At 55.7% G+C, this 14631-nt stretch overlaps 1 protein-coding gene across 3 annotated transcripts; it reads right to left on the bottom strand.

The window, feature by feature from the left end:
• Positions 1-3818: 3818 nt before the first annotated feature.
• On the bottom strand, positions 3819-13464 carry SH2D2A (SH2 domain containing 2A). 3 transcript variants are annotated; one of them, XM_067713790.1, is made up of 8 exons: positions 13431-13464; positions 12747-12828; positions 11839-12027; positions 11019-11108; positions 10596-10764; positions 7173-7322; positions 6655-6963; positions 3819-4916 (listed from the first exon to the last, which is right to left on the bottom strand). In XM_067713790.1, the coding sequence occupies exons 1-8, from the start codon at positions 13462-13464 to the stop codon at positions 4749-4751; spliced, it is 1191 nt and encodes a 396-aa protein (XP_067569891.1). In that variant the 3' UTR covers positions 3819-4748. The 3 variants fall into 3 exon arrangements, with proteins under 3 accessions (XP_067569891.1, XP_067569882.1, XP_067569871.1); XM_067713781.1 differs by having other exon boundaries at positions 11019-11138; XM_067713770.1 differs by having other exon boundaries at positions 11839-12020; positions 12668-12828.
• Positions 13465-14631: the final 1167 nt, after the last annotated feature.

Raw genomic sequence — 14631 nt, forward strand, 5'->3', positions numbered from 1 at the left:
GACACTTGGGCTGTAGTTGTCCAAGTCAGTGCATCCAGCCAGCCTTCAGCAAGGAGCATTAGCCCGTACCACCACTCCCACCATCCACAGAGGCACTGAGGGCTGAGGTCGCCCCTCTGGGGTGTCATAGTGAAGTGAGGTGGTGAGGTAGGCTCAGCAGGGCCCCAAAGTCTGAGGTCCCATGGCGTCAAGTGCTGTTTCTGTATTCAGTACGCTATAGACGCAGCCCTGCCCTCCTGAGTTGCCACACTCCTGGGATTCAGCAGTTCAACTTTCTCATTTTAGGGGCTGCATCATGATGGAGCTGGAAGTGCTTTGGGTTGGGAGGCAAGGCGTGGTGGTCAGGGGTTGTCCTGGTGTCTTCTGGGAACGGATAGTTAAGCCAGATATCTTTCAGCTTCCTCTTGCCTGCCACCTCCTTTGGTTCTCTGGAGGTAGTATTAAGCCTTTTTATTTTTTTTGCAGTATGCGGGCCTCACTGTCGTGGCCTCTCCCGTTGCGGAGCACAGGCTCCGATGCACAGGCTCAGTGGCCATGGCTCACGGGCCCAGCCACTCCACGGCATGTGGGATCTTCCCGGACCGGGGCACGAACCCGTGTCCCCTGCATCGACAGGCGGACTCAACCATTGCGCCACCAGGGAAGCCCTAAGCCATTTTTTTAAAGCCACTTTTTACTCCTACTAAAGATGACATTATTATTTGGTGGTTAGAATTTCTTGGTTACCAAGAGAAATACAAGTTAGAAAATGGACAGACTTTATTTGGGAGGGCTTCCTGAGGTAATAACCTCAAGTTCTGATAAATAAACAGGAAAGAGAAGACAGGGATGAGGGAGAGGGAAGGAGGAATAAGGAATGATAACTTGGCTCAAATTGGCATGGCAGTAGCAGCCAAGGGGCGGGGTTGGTGGGGGCGGGAGGTGAAGGCCTTGGTCAGAAGTGGCTCCCAATGGCCCTAGAAGGTGTTGGAGGTGCTGGGGCAAAGCCCAAGTGTTCAGTGCTGCATTGCCCAGGGCAGAGGAGCTGAGGAAGGTGAGGTCCACAGGAACAGGCTTAGGACGCAGACTTAGGAACTGCCCAGAGATGGCACAGCTGTCACAAAGGGGGTTTCAGCTCTGACCCTTGGGCAGGGACCTGGCCAGGTCTTCGCCCCAGCTGGGTGCTGAGCTTGCTGTCCAAGAAGCCGCAGTCTGTTGAGGGGATGGTTGAAGTTCTGTGGGGCCTGGGGAGGTGGCAAGGGTGCTGGAAGGCTTTGCTGTCTGCTCCCAACCTTCTTTTGCCCCCTCTCCCTCTGCTCAGCTTTGTTTCCGGTGGGGACACATGTTCTAAGGCCAGTAGAGGTAGTTGGGGATGGGGCCTCAGTGATGACTGGCCCCCAGTCCTCCTTAAGTGGGTCCATGGGGAATGATGTGCTATAGACTCGGGACAGCTGAGGTTGGGGTTTAATAGCTTCTCAGCCCCCTGCCCCTGCCCTGGTCCCCTGAGCCAGAGTTACAGGGTACTTTACTGAGACTGTCTACTGCATTAGCTGAGGGAGCTGATAGGATAAAGGGGACAGCTTAAGGGAGACAGGAGCAGGAAAAAAAAGACTTCAGGGTCGGCCATGGTGCTAAAGGGGCTGGAACTGGAGGAAAAAGCTGGAACCTCCACTTGCAGCAAGGCCTGCTGCAGGCTCTGAAGGGGATCTGGGGCTCGGGGTAGGAGACTTTTCTTTCTGACAGGGGGCTGAGCCAGAGAGAGCCCTCCCTAGAGGAAGCTGGAGGGATGGAATAACCATGGGAGATTGAGTCAGCTGGGAAATGCCCTCCCCCTCCCCGCCCGAGGGGTCTCTGCTGGGGCTGAGGAACCTGCTCAGCACAATCGCCAGGCTCCCTTTCCTGTACTAGTTACTCAACTTCTCTATCCTGAGGTCTCACTGCAGCCCCAGGCCCCCGTGGGAGTGAAATCAGCAGGATGGTGCAGGGGTGCCTATGGCTATGGTGGGGAGAAGGGAGGTTCCACTACCTTGGTCGTCAGGGCTGGGCCTGCAGCTGGAGCCCTCAGGAGGACCGGGGCCTTATCCTTTGGCCTGGGAGGGACCTCACAGTATAAGGGGGAACATTGGACTGGGATGACAAGATCTGGTCCTATCTCCAGTACCCTGTCACCTCCCCTCTCTAGACCTCAGTTTCCGATTTGGTTGAACCAAGAAGTCAGTCACAAGGGGTCTGGAAGTCCCTTCCTGTCCCAGTCCTGCTCGGCCAAGCCCCTCGCTGCCTGGTCTCATCTGCTCTGGACAGCAGCCCTGTGGGCAAATAAGGCATTCTCTCCATTTCAAAGCAGTGTAGGGAACAGTGGTGCAGAAACAAGTTCCCCTGTTAAAGGCTGGGCAGCTTGTTAGCAAACAGCCGTGACAGGAACCCAGGGCTCCTGACAATGCCATCATCTGGATCCTCCCACCCACTCTGGGGAGTCCACCCCTAGCTGTGAGGAGCTGAAGAGGGAGGGGGAGATTCCCTGGGTCCTGCTCACCCCTTTCTAGCAGGCTTTGCTCCTTCAGAAACACCAAGTGGGTCCCTAGGCATTTCTGTCCCCTCCCCGAACCCGCCATCCTGTTCTATCCCGAAGTCTAAGGAAATCCCATCTTCTGACTCTGATTTCCAGCCCTTGCTATACAGCAAGCCTCTCCTTTTCCTGCCTCCTCCCCTGCCAGGAGGAACCAGCCATGAGGTGACTCCCTGAGTCTAATCTAAGACCTTTCTTGCGCTTTCAGCCTCCCCTCCCAAAGCCATCTGCTCCCCTCCCCTCCCCCGTCTCTTGCTCAGGAGGGAGTTTAGACCTACAGACAGAAGGAAGTGGAACCCCACTCTGTTGACTCAGCAACCATATTTCTCCTTGAGCTGATTAGCACTGAGTGGAAAGGAGGGGAATTCACTAGTCACTGGAGCTGGCCCTGCACCAGGCTGGGGGTGGCATGGTGGTGGCAGCATCTAGGCCTAGGGAATATGTCTTCAGGGAGGGGGTCTGGGGGGCTTCTGTGATTCAGGCAAGTACCCAGAGCCCCTTGGCAGGAAGAGAGACCTCGATGGGCTCTGATTGTCTTGACTGAACTCTCATAGAACAGGCTGGGACCACAGGAGTACCCAGAAGCCCCCTGAGTGGCTCCTGGGGGCAGTCTATTCTGAGCCCTCAGGGCCATCCAGGCGCAGACACAGCCCTGCCTCAGGGAGCCTCCAGTCTGATAAAAAAATAAGACCCAAGGCAGATTCTTCTAGGTGGTTGAAGCTTAGAATGCAGAGCTTGGCCACAGAGGCAGGAAGATGGCTCTGAAGTGGGTCTGGGCAGACAGGAGGAAGCCTCATAAGAGGAACAGGGGAGGCCTAAGCCCAAGAGGCTGGGAGCTGCTGCAGGGGGGCTCCCCATCCTCCTAAGGGGCTCACACACATAGGCTAACAATGCCCCCTCCCCCTCCCAGTCCTGTGTTTGGCAGGGGGTTGGGGAAGGAGGTGCAGGGGCTACCTTTCAACCACTCCCCTCCCTGCCCCTTTCTTTCCTGGCAACCCGCAGGTGATGTAGCCACTCCTCTGCCCCTGGCTAGCTGCCCAGCTCACCCCAGTTAGGCAGAGAATACTTTTCAGAGAGAGGTCTGTGTCCCTTGCCTTGCTGTCTCCCTGCCCCCAGCCCATAGATCTGTGACCCTTGCCCAGGAGTCTCTCAACCCCCGACCCTTCTCCCACCATTGCAATGGTCGTTCAACCACTTGCCTTCCACAATATGAGAGAGAGAGTCAGAAGGAGAGACAGAAGGAGCCTGGAGTACTTGAATCCCTGTTGGGGGAGGTGGTTGGCGATGATTTATTAGCCAGACAAGAATCAACAAACAAGTTCTAACATCTGTTCTCGCCAAACTGTTCCTCAGACAACAGCAGCATTGGACCAGGGCCCAGACTCAAAGGCTCAGAGGGCCAAGGAAATCAGACTCCAGGAGGAGAAACCAGGGCAGCGGGCTGCAGCAGGGCCCTCCTAGCCCACTTCCTTAGAGGCAAGCACTGAGCCATTGGGTTCTTAGAGACTCTTGGGAGGGAACCAGTGAGTGTGTCCCTAAAAGGAAGCCGACTCCACATTTGCTCCTCTGACCTCCAGGCTTCTTTGTGGGGCCTCAGACCAGTTAGGGGAACAGGGGTAAGCTGGGATCTGGAGGAGGGGAACAAGCACCCGGGCCCCCATGAGGCAGAACTCTGGAAAGCAGCCAGATTTCCTGAGGAAATCTCTTGACATTTCCCGTGGTAAAGAGTTAGTGGATGTGGGGTATGGAACAGAGCACTAAACAGGAAGCTGGGGTTCTAGTGCTTGACCTTGACTAAGCCACTATCCCTCTCTGGTTTTGTTTCCTTATCTGCACAGTGAGGGAGTCGAACTTGATCAGTAAGAGCAAAGGAGATGCTGCTCCTCTTCCTTCTCTCACCCGTGGCAGACATCACTAATCAATCACAGAGTTCTTTTCTGCTGAGTTCAGATATGACCTCAACATCCTTTCCATTGCAGCGCTCTAGGCAGCCACAATGAATGGATTGGAGTTGGCATGCGAGGTGACACCTTTTTGCCATCTTTGCAATGGATGATGGCTGAGGTCCTTTCCAGCTTTGATCATCTACAGTTTGTTCCATCCACATTTTGTGAGAAGGGCGCCTGGGTGTGTGTGAAGGTCTCTGGACCCGCTGTTCCAAGTTATCCCCCACCCCCGCCCCACCCCAGCTCAGACTCAGCAGCTACTGAGGAGGCCCCAGGGGGAGCCACGCCTGACCTCTGTTCTGAAGCACCTGTCTAGAAAGGTTGTGGGGGAGGGTGTGCCCCCAGCGGGGTAGGGGCTTGTGGGGCACAGCAGCGCCTTGTTCAGCCACAGAGTTCTCAGAATGCAGTTGTTGGCCACCTGGATTCTGTAGAGAGAAGGATGGTCCCAGGTCACACCCTCTTCCTTCTGCCTCCTAGGCTTACCTGCAGCCTCAAGGGCCAAGACGTCTGATCTTAACAGACATTGGCCTGCAGAGAGGAGGTCTAAACCTCTCTCATTCATTCAACAAACATTTCCTGAGCACTTGCTCTTTGCCAGGCACTGTGCTGGGTGCTCTGGAAACAGAGATGAACAAGTCCCAGCCCCTGCCCTCAGGGAGCTCACACTCTGCTGGGGGAGAGGGGAGATGGGTGTCAATGATCAGTGGCATGGCAGGTGTGTATAAAGCCTCTGTGTGGACGGCCTCTGCGGTGAGGTCAGGGAAGTCTTTGCAGAGGAGGAGAAGGGCAAGCTGATCTTGAAGGATGATTAGAAGGTTGCTGGGCAGCCGGAGGGTGCACTTGCAGGAAGTAGCTATAGGCAGAGGGACTGGCATGTGCAAAACCTTGGGAGGTTTGCAACCACTTGGTGTGTTTGGAGGAATGTGACCAGTTCTGGGAGGGTGGGAGCAGCTGATGGTAAGACTGAGGAGGTGGTTCCCCAGCCCACACAAGTATAGAGGGCCTCATGGGCCAGGTAGCTGTTTTAGAAAGACCATTCCGACTTTCTTGGGGCCGAGTAGGTCAGAAGTGGTAAGACTGGTGGTTAGGAGGCCAGTTAAGAAGCCCTTGGATAAGTCCTGATGAGAGATGATGGGGGCTGAAACTGGGGAAAGGAAAAATATATTTAGGAAGAGACTCAGCAGGAATCAGTGGCTTATAGGGGAGTGAGGGTGAAGAGAGGGGAGACGTCAAGGGAGCCCTACGATCTTGAATAGTTGGGTGACTGGAGAGGTACCCGATCAGAGAGGGAACAATGGAGGGAGCCATCCAGGGAGTAGGGTAAGAACAGTGTTGGCTGTGCTGAGTCCGAGAAGCTGTGGGATGCTGGGGAGCTGAGCAGAAGCCTGGAGAGAAGTTTGCGTAGAGACATGGACTGGTGACCTCAGCTCTAGGATGGTAGCAGGTGGCAGGGGTGTGGATAAGTGGGAGCAGGCACAAGGGCTGAGCAGGAGCCTGAGGTGCCAGAAGTGGGGGGGAGGGTGGGGAAGGGCCTGAGGAGGCGGGCAGAGGCAGAGGGATTGCGTGGGAGCAGCTGGTGGGTCTAACACATCCCATGAAACAAGATACTGACTTGAACTGATCAGTGAGAAGACTGGGCAGGTGGGAGGATGGAGGAGAGGAGGAGTATGCAGAAGGAGGGGACGTGCAGGTACCCCCTCCCCTGAGCTCATCTGAGGTGACACAAGGGACTCCAGGTGCTCTTCTTTAGGAGGTCCCTGAAGGCTGAGGGGAGGCAGCCAGAGTGAGAGGCCCAAGTTCAGACTTGGGAGGAGATTGCCAGCACAGGGTGGGGTCAATCTCAGGTGGGTCTGAAGAGGACAAGCCAGGAGAGAGGGACACAGGCTCAGTTGGGGGAAGGCTGACGGGGCCTCTATTTTCTCTGAGAAGTGGAGGGAGTGGGGACTTGACAAAGGGGAGGCAGGTCCCAGTAACTCCAGGCAGAGGAGAGGGAGCAACTCTGGGCCTGGAAGAGGGTTGCTGGCAGCCTGGACCCTCTGTCCTTCCCATCTCACCTCAGACCTCTGACCTGCATTCACCCTGACCCAGGCATCCTGTCTGAACACCTTCTCCACCCTCCGCAATCTGCTTTCAGGAAATCCTCCTTGCACCCCCATTATTTACCTGGCTTCCTGGGACAGGCCTGGACTGGCACTTCTGTAGGACTTCGTGCCTGAGGATGCACGGCGGGCCCTCACACCCTGAATCAGGCACCTTCACCTCCACCTCGGCATAAATGTTGCTGGGGCCTTCCCCGGGGCTGCCACGGCCCATGGCATAGAAGTCTATGGGTTCATCAGGTTCGTGGTAGATGGGGTTGGAGGGCTTGGGGGGCGGGGTTGGGCGGGGTCTCGGAGAGGGGCTTGTGTAGACTTCGGGAGGCAGCTGAGGCTTGGCGGGGATGGGAGGCTTGGGCTTGGGCGGCTGGGACGTCTAAGAGAGAAGGCAGGCGGGGAGGAGAGTGGGTCAGAGCAACACAGGCAGGGCCAAAGCTGCAGCTCAGCCCGAGCCTCCGCTCCCTGCAGGCCCCGCCCCCTCCCCACTGGCCCCGCCCCTGACCGCAGGGCCTTCCGTCTTTTCGTCTCCCGGCTCCTCCACTCCCTCAGGCCCCACCACCTCTCTCAGCCCCTCCCGCCCAGTACCTGCTTTGGCCCCCCCGCCCCATCTTTCTGCATGGGGGCTGCGCTTTGCTCCTTTTTGAGGATTGAGGTATACTGAGGTTGTGAGACCTGGCTTTTGCTTCCAGAGTCTGATTCTTCAGTCCTTAGGGACAGTCCTGCGGGCTCAGGAGTCTGCGGGGAAAGAAGGAGGCCTCAGGGACTTGGTGCACGAGGGGCGGATGGGAGTCGGCAAGTGATGCAGGGGGGCGCAAAATAATCTCGTCCATACGGATAATGTCGGGGGTGGAGGTGCGACACAGAAATTTGGGTGGCGCTGGGTTTCTGGGTGAGGAAGAGGCGGCAAGGAGACCAGGAGGCGGGACAGTCGCTCTGGTCACAGGCCATATTTAGCATTAAACTTAACTTCATCTGGAACATAGGGCCAGGCCAGTCGCCATTTGTACCTGTGGTTGTAAAACTGCAACAAGGCTTTAGAAGTCTTTAGCCTAAAATTTTTCGGCATGGGGATAGATCTCCAAGACTTCTGTGCCTGTGTTTATTTCTGCAGGTGCCAGGCGACTCTACTTTATGGAGCTATAAGCTAGACATTCTCGGGACAGAGACACTGCCTCAGGGATGAGGAGATGAGCCTTATAGGGTTCCTTCCCATGTTAGGTAGGCTTTTTGCTCAGCATTTATCCCTGGGTTCTTGAATGTTCTCCACATGCCCACTACTTTTGGAAGGCTCAGGCCATAGGCCTTTTCTCATGCTTCTGCAATCCACCAAGTGTATGTCTCCATCTTAAGGTGTATAGGCCGTTCATGGATTCAAGTCAGAATTCTTTTTCCTTGCCTCAACCCCCTAAGAGTTCTTAGCATTCCCTTTATGAATAAAAAATAGCACCTCTACCCTGCTGCCGAAACAGCAGCACCTTAGGAGTCAACCTGGACACCTCCCTCCCTTCCTCCCCACATCTAACGGAGCACAAACCCTGCTCCTTCCACTGCCTAAATATCTTTACATCTGCACACCTTCTCCACGCCCACAGCTACCACTCCAGTTCAGGCCTCCTAAGTCCTCCTCCTGCATCATCTTGCCCTGCTAACCCATTCTCCACTCCGTGAGCAGAGTAAGCCTGCAGAAGTTCCCTTAGCAATCCTTCCATGGCTGCCTGTTGCTCCAGGATAAAGCCCAAACTCCAGAAAACGTGAGTGACAAGACCCTCTGAGGGCCGGTCATGGAGCTTGGTCTCTGACAGCTCTGCCTTTGGCTCTCGCAGCTCCAGCTGGCTCCCCTCCCCACCAGACTTCCCTACACCCTGTTCCAACTGCTTGGGAATCTTCAGGTCTCCACTTATTCCTCACAAAATTCTGCACAAGAGTTACCCCTAGGCACAGTCCCTCAAGGCAAGTTCTTTTTTTTTTTTTTGCAGTACGCGGGCCTCTCACTGTTGTGGCCTCTCCCGTTGCGGAGCACAGGCTCTGGACGCACAGGCTCAGCGGCCATGGCTCACGGGCCCAGCCGCTCCGCGGCATGTGGGATCTTCCCGGACCGAGGCACGAACCCGTGTCCCCTGCATTGGCAGGCGGACTCTCAACCACTGAGCCACCAGGGAAGCCCAAGGCAAGTTCTTTGAACTGACTCCAATCAAGCTCTATGAAACTATTCTTGCCCAGGTCACCAGTGACCTTCTGTTGGCCAAATCCAGTGGTTAATTCTGGACGCACTGGGACCTGCTCTTCCCTGATGCGTTTTCTTTGCTTCGCGTCTAGAGCATCACACTCCTGGTTCTTCTCCCCTCTCTCTCTGACTGCTCCTTCTCAGTTTTCTTTGTAGGTTCCCCCTTATTTCTGCAAACTCTCAATGCTGGAGACTTGGTATTCTTTTCCATCTACACTCATTCCTGAGATTTAATCCCTCCTGAAGCCTTTAGAATCAATCCGTCTACATGCTGATGGCTCCCAAATGTTGATCTCCAACCTAGACTTCTGTCCTAAACTCCAGATCCCTGTATTCCAACTGCGTACTTGACATCTCCATTTGCATATTGAATGGATGTCTCAAACCGCAAGCGTCAAAACTGAACTCGCCATCTCCCCTGCCTCCTGCAGACTTGCTCCTCCTGTAGCCTTCCTCATCTCAGTCAATGACAACTCCATCTTTTCACACTCCTCACCCAATCCTGCAAAAACCCTGTCAGCTCCACTTTCCAAACAGACCCAGTGTTCCACCTCCTCACCCCTTCACCTCTACCAACCGGGTCCAGGCTGCCATCTTCTCTCCTGACGTATTGTAGTGGTCTCCATCTGGTCACCCATGTCCCTCTCAAACTTGCCAGGTCATGTCACTCTTTAGCTTGTAACTGTCCAGTGCCATCCCATCTCACTCAGAATAAAATTCCAAATCATACAAGAATTTACTGGGCCCCTTTCCTTCACCCCTGTGGTCTCATTTCCTACCTCTCTACCCATGCTAGCTTCCTTACTGCTCTTATTCTTATTCACACACATCAAGGATCCTTCTGCCTCAGGGCCTTTGCACCTGCTGTGCTATCTACCTAGAATGTTTTTCCTCTACTTATCTGCATGACTTTCTCCCTTACTTTATTCAGACCTTTGTTCAAATGTCCCCTTACCAGAATAGCCTACCCTGATGTTCCTATGTAAAATAGCCCCAACCCTGTCACTCCTTGTTTCTGTATTCTCTGTTTGTTTTCTGTATTAGCATTCGTTGTCTGTCTCCTGTCACTAGAATGGAAGCTCCATGGAGGTAGGGGTATTTGGGTCAGTTTTGTTTACTGCAATTTTTCCAGTGCCCGGACCAATGCCTGGCACAGAGCGGTCCCTCAGAACTGCCTGAACTTCCTCAGGGAGGCACTCTCTGACACGGCTCCCCACCACGTGAGCTCAATAGCACCCCATTCTGTATTTCCTCTCTCATCACACTCTCACACTTGATTCCTATTATATGTCTTTGCCGCTGGTAAGTAGCTTTGTGGGTTTGACACCCATATGTCTTGTCTCAGTAAATATCTCTTAATTTAAAGAACAAATGACCCAGTAATTCCCTGGACGTCCAGTGGTTAGAACTGGGCACTTTCACTGCCGAGTTCAATGCCTGATCAGGGAACTAAGATCCCACAAGCTTCGAGGCAAAAAACAAAAAAACAAAAAACAACCCCCCCCCCCCCCCCCACCAAATGACCCGTCTGCCTAGCTGGTCACTCCCAGCCTTTGTGTGGCTGGGCTGGTCTCTCAAGGACCCCTCCTCCAGCACACGCATCTTTCTGGAAGGGCATCTGCGTGGAGATGTGTGGGCAAGGGAGGTTTGGCTGGGTCGTCGGTGGGAATGGGAAAGTGCCTGATGTCGAGGTCCTGCGGCCTGGGCTGTGCGTGGGGAGGGGGCGCTGGCCTGGGTTCCCAGGGTCAGGGTCAGTGTCAGGGCCGGGGATGGGGGCTGCGTACCTGGCGGGCGAGGGGCTCGGTGAGCGTCTCCCCGTAGGGGCTCAGCGGGCACGCCTGGTAGTGCCGCAGCAGGTCCTGCAGCCGCGCGTGGGCGCTGTCCTCGCCCAGCACCACGTGGCGCCCGTCCCCGAGTTGGGCCAGCAGGAAGTGGCGGCAGCAAGTCCGGCTCCTGGAGGCACTAGTCAGGATCAGACCTGCTCCCTCTTCCCGGCCAGGGCACCAGCACGAGGAGTGACCCCTACCCGCCCCGCGCCCGGGTCTCCCACCCTTAGTAGCCTGGGGGCTGAGCATAGACCTCCTCCACCCCTGCTGGGAGTCAGCATGAAGTTCTTCCCCTCACACGTCCGTCAGTATCAAGCCCCGCCCTCTGATTAGCCCGAAGCCCCGCCTCCCTGTCGCTCAGCGCAGCGCTCCGCCCCTCACCTGTAAGTCAGCACAAAGGTCACGGCGCTCTCACTGAAACGCACCAAGTAGCATCCCTGAGGCTTGCTCTCTAGCAGCCTCTCAGCCTCTCTGTGGGTGATGGAGAAGACACGGAAGATGCTCAGACTCTTCCAGCTTCACCCCCTGTCTCCCTGGCTCTCATGGGGGGACCCCTACCCCCTACCAAGAGGGCTTAAGTGGCTAGAGAAGGGTGGAGGTGGGAGAGAGAGGATGTGGGCACTGCGCTCCTGCTGCAGGGACTGGGCGTAGATGGTCAGGAGACCTCCCAGCCCTGCATCCTTCTCCTGGCCTCATCCTGGCTGGAAAAGCAGCCTGGGGTGGGGGACTAAGGGGGTCAGTACAGTGGCCGCAGCAAGAGGGATGGTAATAGACTCCTAGACTTCAGAAGTCACAAGCTGAACAGAGGATGTGAACAGAGAGATACGGGAGAAGTGAAGCTGAGAAGTGGAGGAAGAGGGAGGAACTGCAAGGGAGGGAAGAAAGAGGAGAGGGCTGGAGAGAGCCAGAGGTAAATAAAGATGGAGGGAGAGAGACTGAGGCAGAGGTGGAAACTTGAGCACTAGAAGCCTTAGAGGCAGGAGGAAAGTTGAGCCTAGAAGGGAGAAACTGAGGCACGGAGTAGGGGGTTTGGGCTAGAGCCTCTCCAATGATCTCCCCCAGGAGAGCTGCCTTAACGAGGAGCCTTGGAACCTCCAGGTGTCATAGCCTGGCCTGTAGCCTCAATCTACTCCTGACTGACCGCAGGACCCGGGACTGGCTCCTGCCCTTCTCTGGGCCTATTTCTTCCTCTGTGACTCACCTCCGGGTGATGAAGCCGTGGAACCAAGCAGGGGCTGCCCCATGCTGCAGGAGCTCATGGGCCTGGGTGTTCTGGAACCAAGCCTGAGTCTCAGCCTGCAGGGACATGCCTCCTTCCCTAGGCACCTCTTCCTTCCCAATATCCTTTGGGCTGCAGGCAGCCCCTGGGGCCTGGGGAGGTGCCTGGATAGGGGAAGAGTTCAAGGAGGGGGAAGTAGCCATGATTAGTGGTCCTTCTTCTGACTTCAAGCCAGCTACTCCCTTCTCATCCTCATACCTAGCCCCTCCTGGACATGTGGAGGAAGCTCCCCGTCCCCCATCCCTGTTGCCTATTTTAGGGTATAATTGCTCAGAAAGTCCCTCCCAAAGTGTAACTTAAATCTCTTCTTTAGGTCAAACTGTTTTTGTTTCCAGGGAATTTCCTTCCACTTCCGTCTGGGTCCGTGGGCCTTTGATCCAGTAGCAGTGAACTGTTAAACTGTGCTTAAATGGGAGTGAGGCCTTCCAGATGGACAGAAAGGCATTCCGTGGCCTGAGGGATGAAGGGAACGCCAGAGGCCAGAATGAGGGAGGGCTCACCCTACAGTAAGAGGGACTGAGCTGGTTCACAGGGAGGATTTCCTAATGACTGGGTGAGTGAGAAGGCCTGAGATGAGGATGCACTGGGCAAATGAAGGCCACGGACAGAGATGCAGACCCTCCCTCTGGGCCGCTGGCTTTGTCGGCAGCCTCCAGCTCATTCCTGCCTTGGCCTCTGTCCCCCTGCAAGCCCTCACCCGTGGGACGGTGGGAGCAGAGGAGGGAGCAACACCCCCCAGGTTCCCACTCACCGCAGGGTGCACAGCGGAGGCCCTGGGGCTGGGCTGGGCTTCCTGGGCCTTCAGAGCCTGGAGTCTGGGTCCCGGCAGCAAGCCCAGGCTCTGGCACCTCCTGCGGTTCAAGTCTATGGGCTGGAAGGTGCTGAAGGTTATGGTGGGGGCTTCTTGACTCCCTGTTAGCACAGAGAAGTTTCTCAGTGAGGGCCTGCCTCTCCCTCTGCCGCCCACCCCTCCCCCAGGCTCAGAGGCGCCCCATAGGCCTCTCCCTGGGGACCTGGAGGACAGGGACAGTTGTGACAGCAGGAGAAATGCAGGAGGGATGGCAGACACGATTTCTCAGGGAGGAGGAGTAAGGGGCCAAGGAGGCGCAGAGGGGCTTCTCAGGGAAACTGGGCCCCAGGAAGGAGCGCTGGTAAGCCAGCTGGCCTTCGGCTGGTCCGGAAGTCCTGAAATCCGGGAAAGGAGGCAGATCTCTTCAGGGCAGGTCCCTCTGCTGGCCCAGGATCCTCGACCCCCCAGCCCCCTTCATCCTCCTGCTGCCTCCTCTCTCCACTCGAAGAAGCCCTCAGAAGACCCTTTCACCCTTATCCTCAGGGATGCGTGGACCTGGAGCCCCCGAAGGGGAGCAGGGGTTGTGGGCCGCCTGCCCGCCAGCTCTGGCTTGAGGTGTGGCCCGTCACCCCTGAAGTGGGAGCTCAGGCCCAGAGGGAGGAGAGCAGGCATCATGGGGGTCTTGATGTTCCCTCCCACCCACATTCCCCAACTTCACACTTACCTTGAGGGCATATCTGGGCCAGGGGGAACTCCATGGGGGCAGCCTAGGAAAGGAGCCCCTGGAGCAGGGTGTGTGTCTGGGCTCTCAAAAGGTGTGCACACTCAGCGACTCATCTCTCCTTTCACCCCAGCCCCCGGGGGCAGGAAATGTCGCCTCACCCACAGCCCTAGCCCTCGTGGAGGACTCACGTCATGGAAAGCCGTAAGACAATTGTCCCTCCCCCGGAAGCCAGGCAGCTGAAGGTGGTGGTGGTGTGGTGAGTATTTGTGTCATTGTGTGTCTGGGTGTTGGGGAGTCCTTGTTGCTGTCTTATCTCCATCTCTCCGGTGATTCTCTCTCCACGCCCTCGCTCCAGACTGGGGCTTCCCTTTCTCCCCCTCTCTCTTTGTCTCTCTCTCCATCTCTCTCCCTCTGTCTGAGCAGTGGCAGTGGGGACATCAACCTCAGAAGGATAAGCCTTATAAGGTGATGGGGCTTCGGGGTCATCGGAGATTCACAGACAGGACTGTGCTCTTAGGACACACGAGGGGGGGGTGCAGAGCTGCAATAGAAAGAATGTGGGTCAGACTTTTGAAGGATTTTCTGAGGTCATATGAAACCTGTGAGACAAGGGGGATAGGGAAGAGGGAACCTGGCTTCATCGTCAAGCAGAGAATGGAGCTGGGTTAGGACAAAACCAGGCCATCCCACAGAAAGGGAGGGGAAATTTCCTTCAAGTAAGCAGGTCGTTATTAGCAGCTGTTATTAATAACTTCAGAGCTGATGTCCTAAACCTGCAGTGTGCTTACATCTGCTGCCACCCTAGAGGACCAATCCCATTTCTCTCTTGTGTGATCCTCACAAATGAGAAGGAGTCAGGGAACATTATCCCCATTTTCCAGACCGGTAAACTGAAGCTTAGAGAAGTTGAGTGCCTTGGTCCAGGTCTGTCAGTGTCTCAGATGTTCACGGCAGAGCTGGGACTAGAAACTAGATCTTCTTTTACAAATTTCACTGTGATTTAGGCCAACAGTCCATGGCTATGTGCCAGGCACTGTTCTTGGTGCTGAGAGCCCAGAGAGAAAAAGGATCTTGTCTCAAGATGTCAAGAGGGGGAAACGACTTGCCAACAGGTACTTACAGAAGGTTGTGGTGAGTTAGTGGTGTGGGCTGGTGCTACGGGAGCCCACCTCAGAGGCTCCTAATCTAGCCATGTGTGCGG

Source organism: Pseudorca crassidens, chromosome 2 (assembly GCF_039906515.1).
Source record: "Pseudorca crassidens isolate mPseCra1 chromosome 2, mPseCra1.hap1, whole genome shotgun sequence".
Taxonomy (NCBI): domain Eukaryota; kingdom Metazoa; phylum Chordata; class Mammalia; order Artiodactyla; family Delphinidae; genus Pseudorca; species Pseudorca crassidens.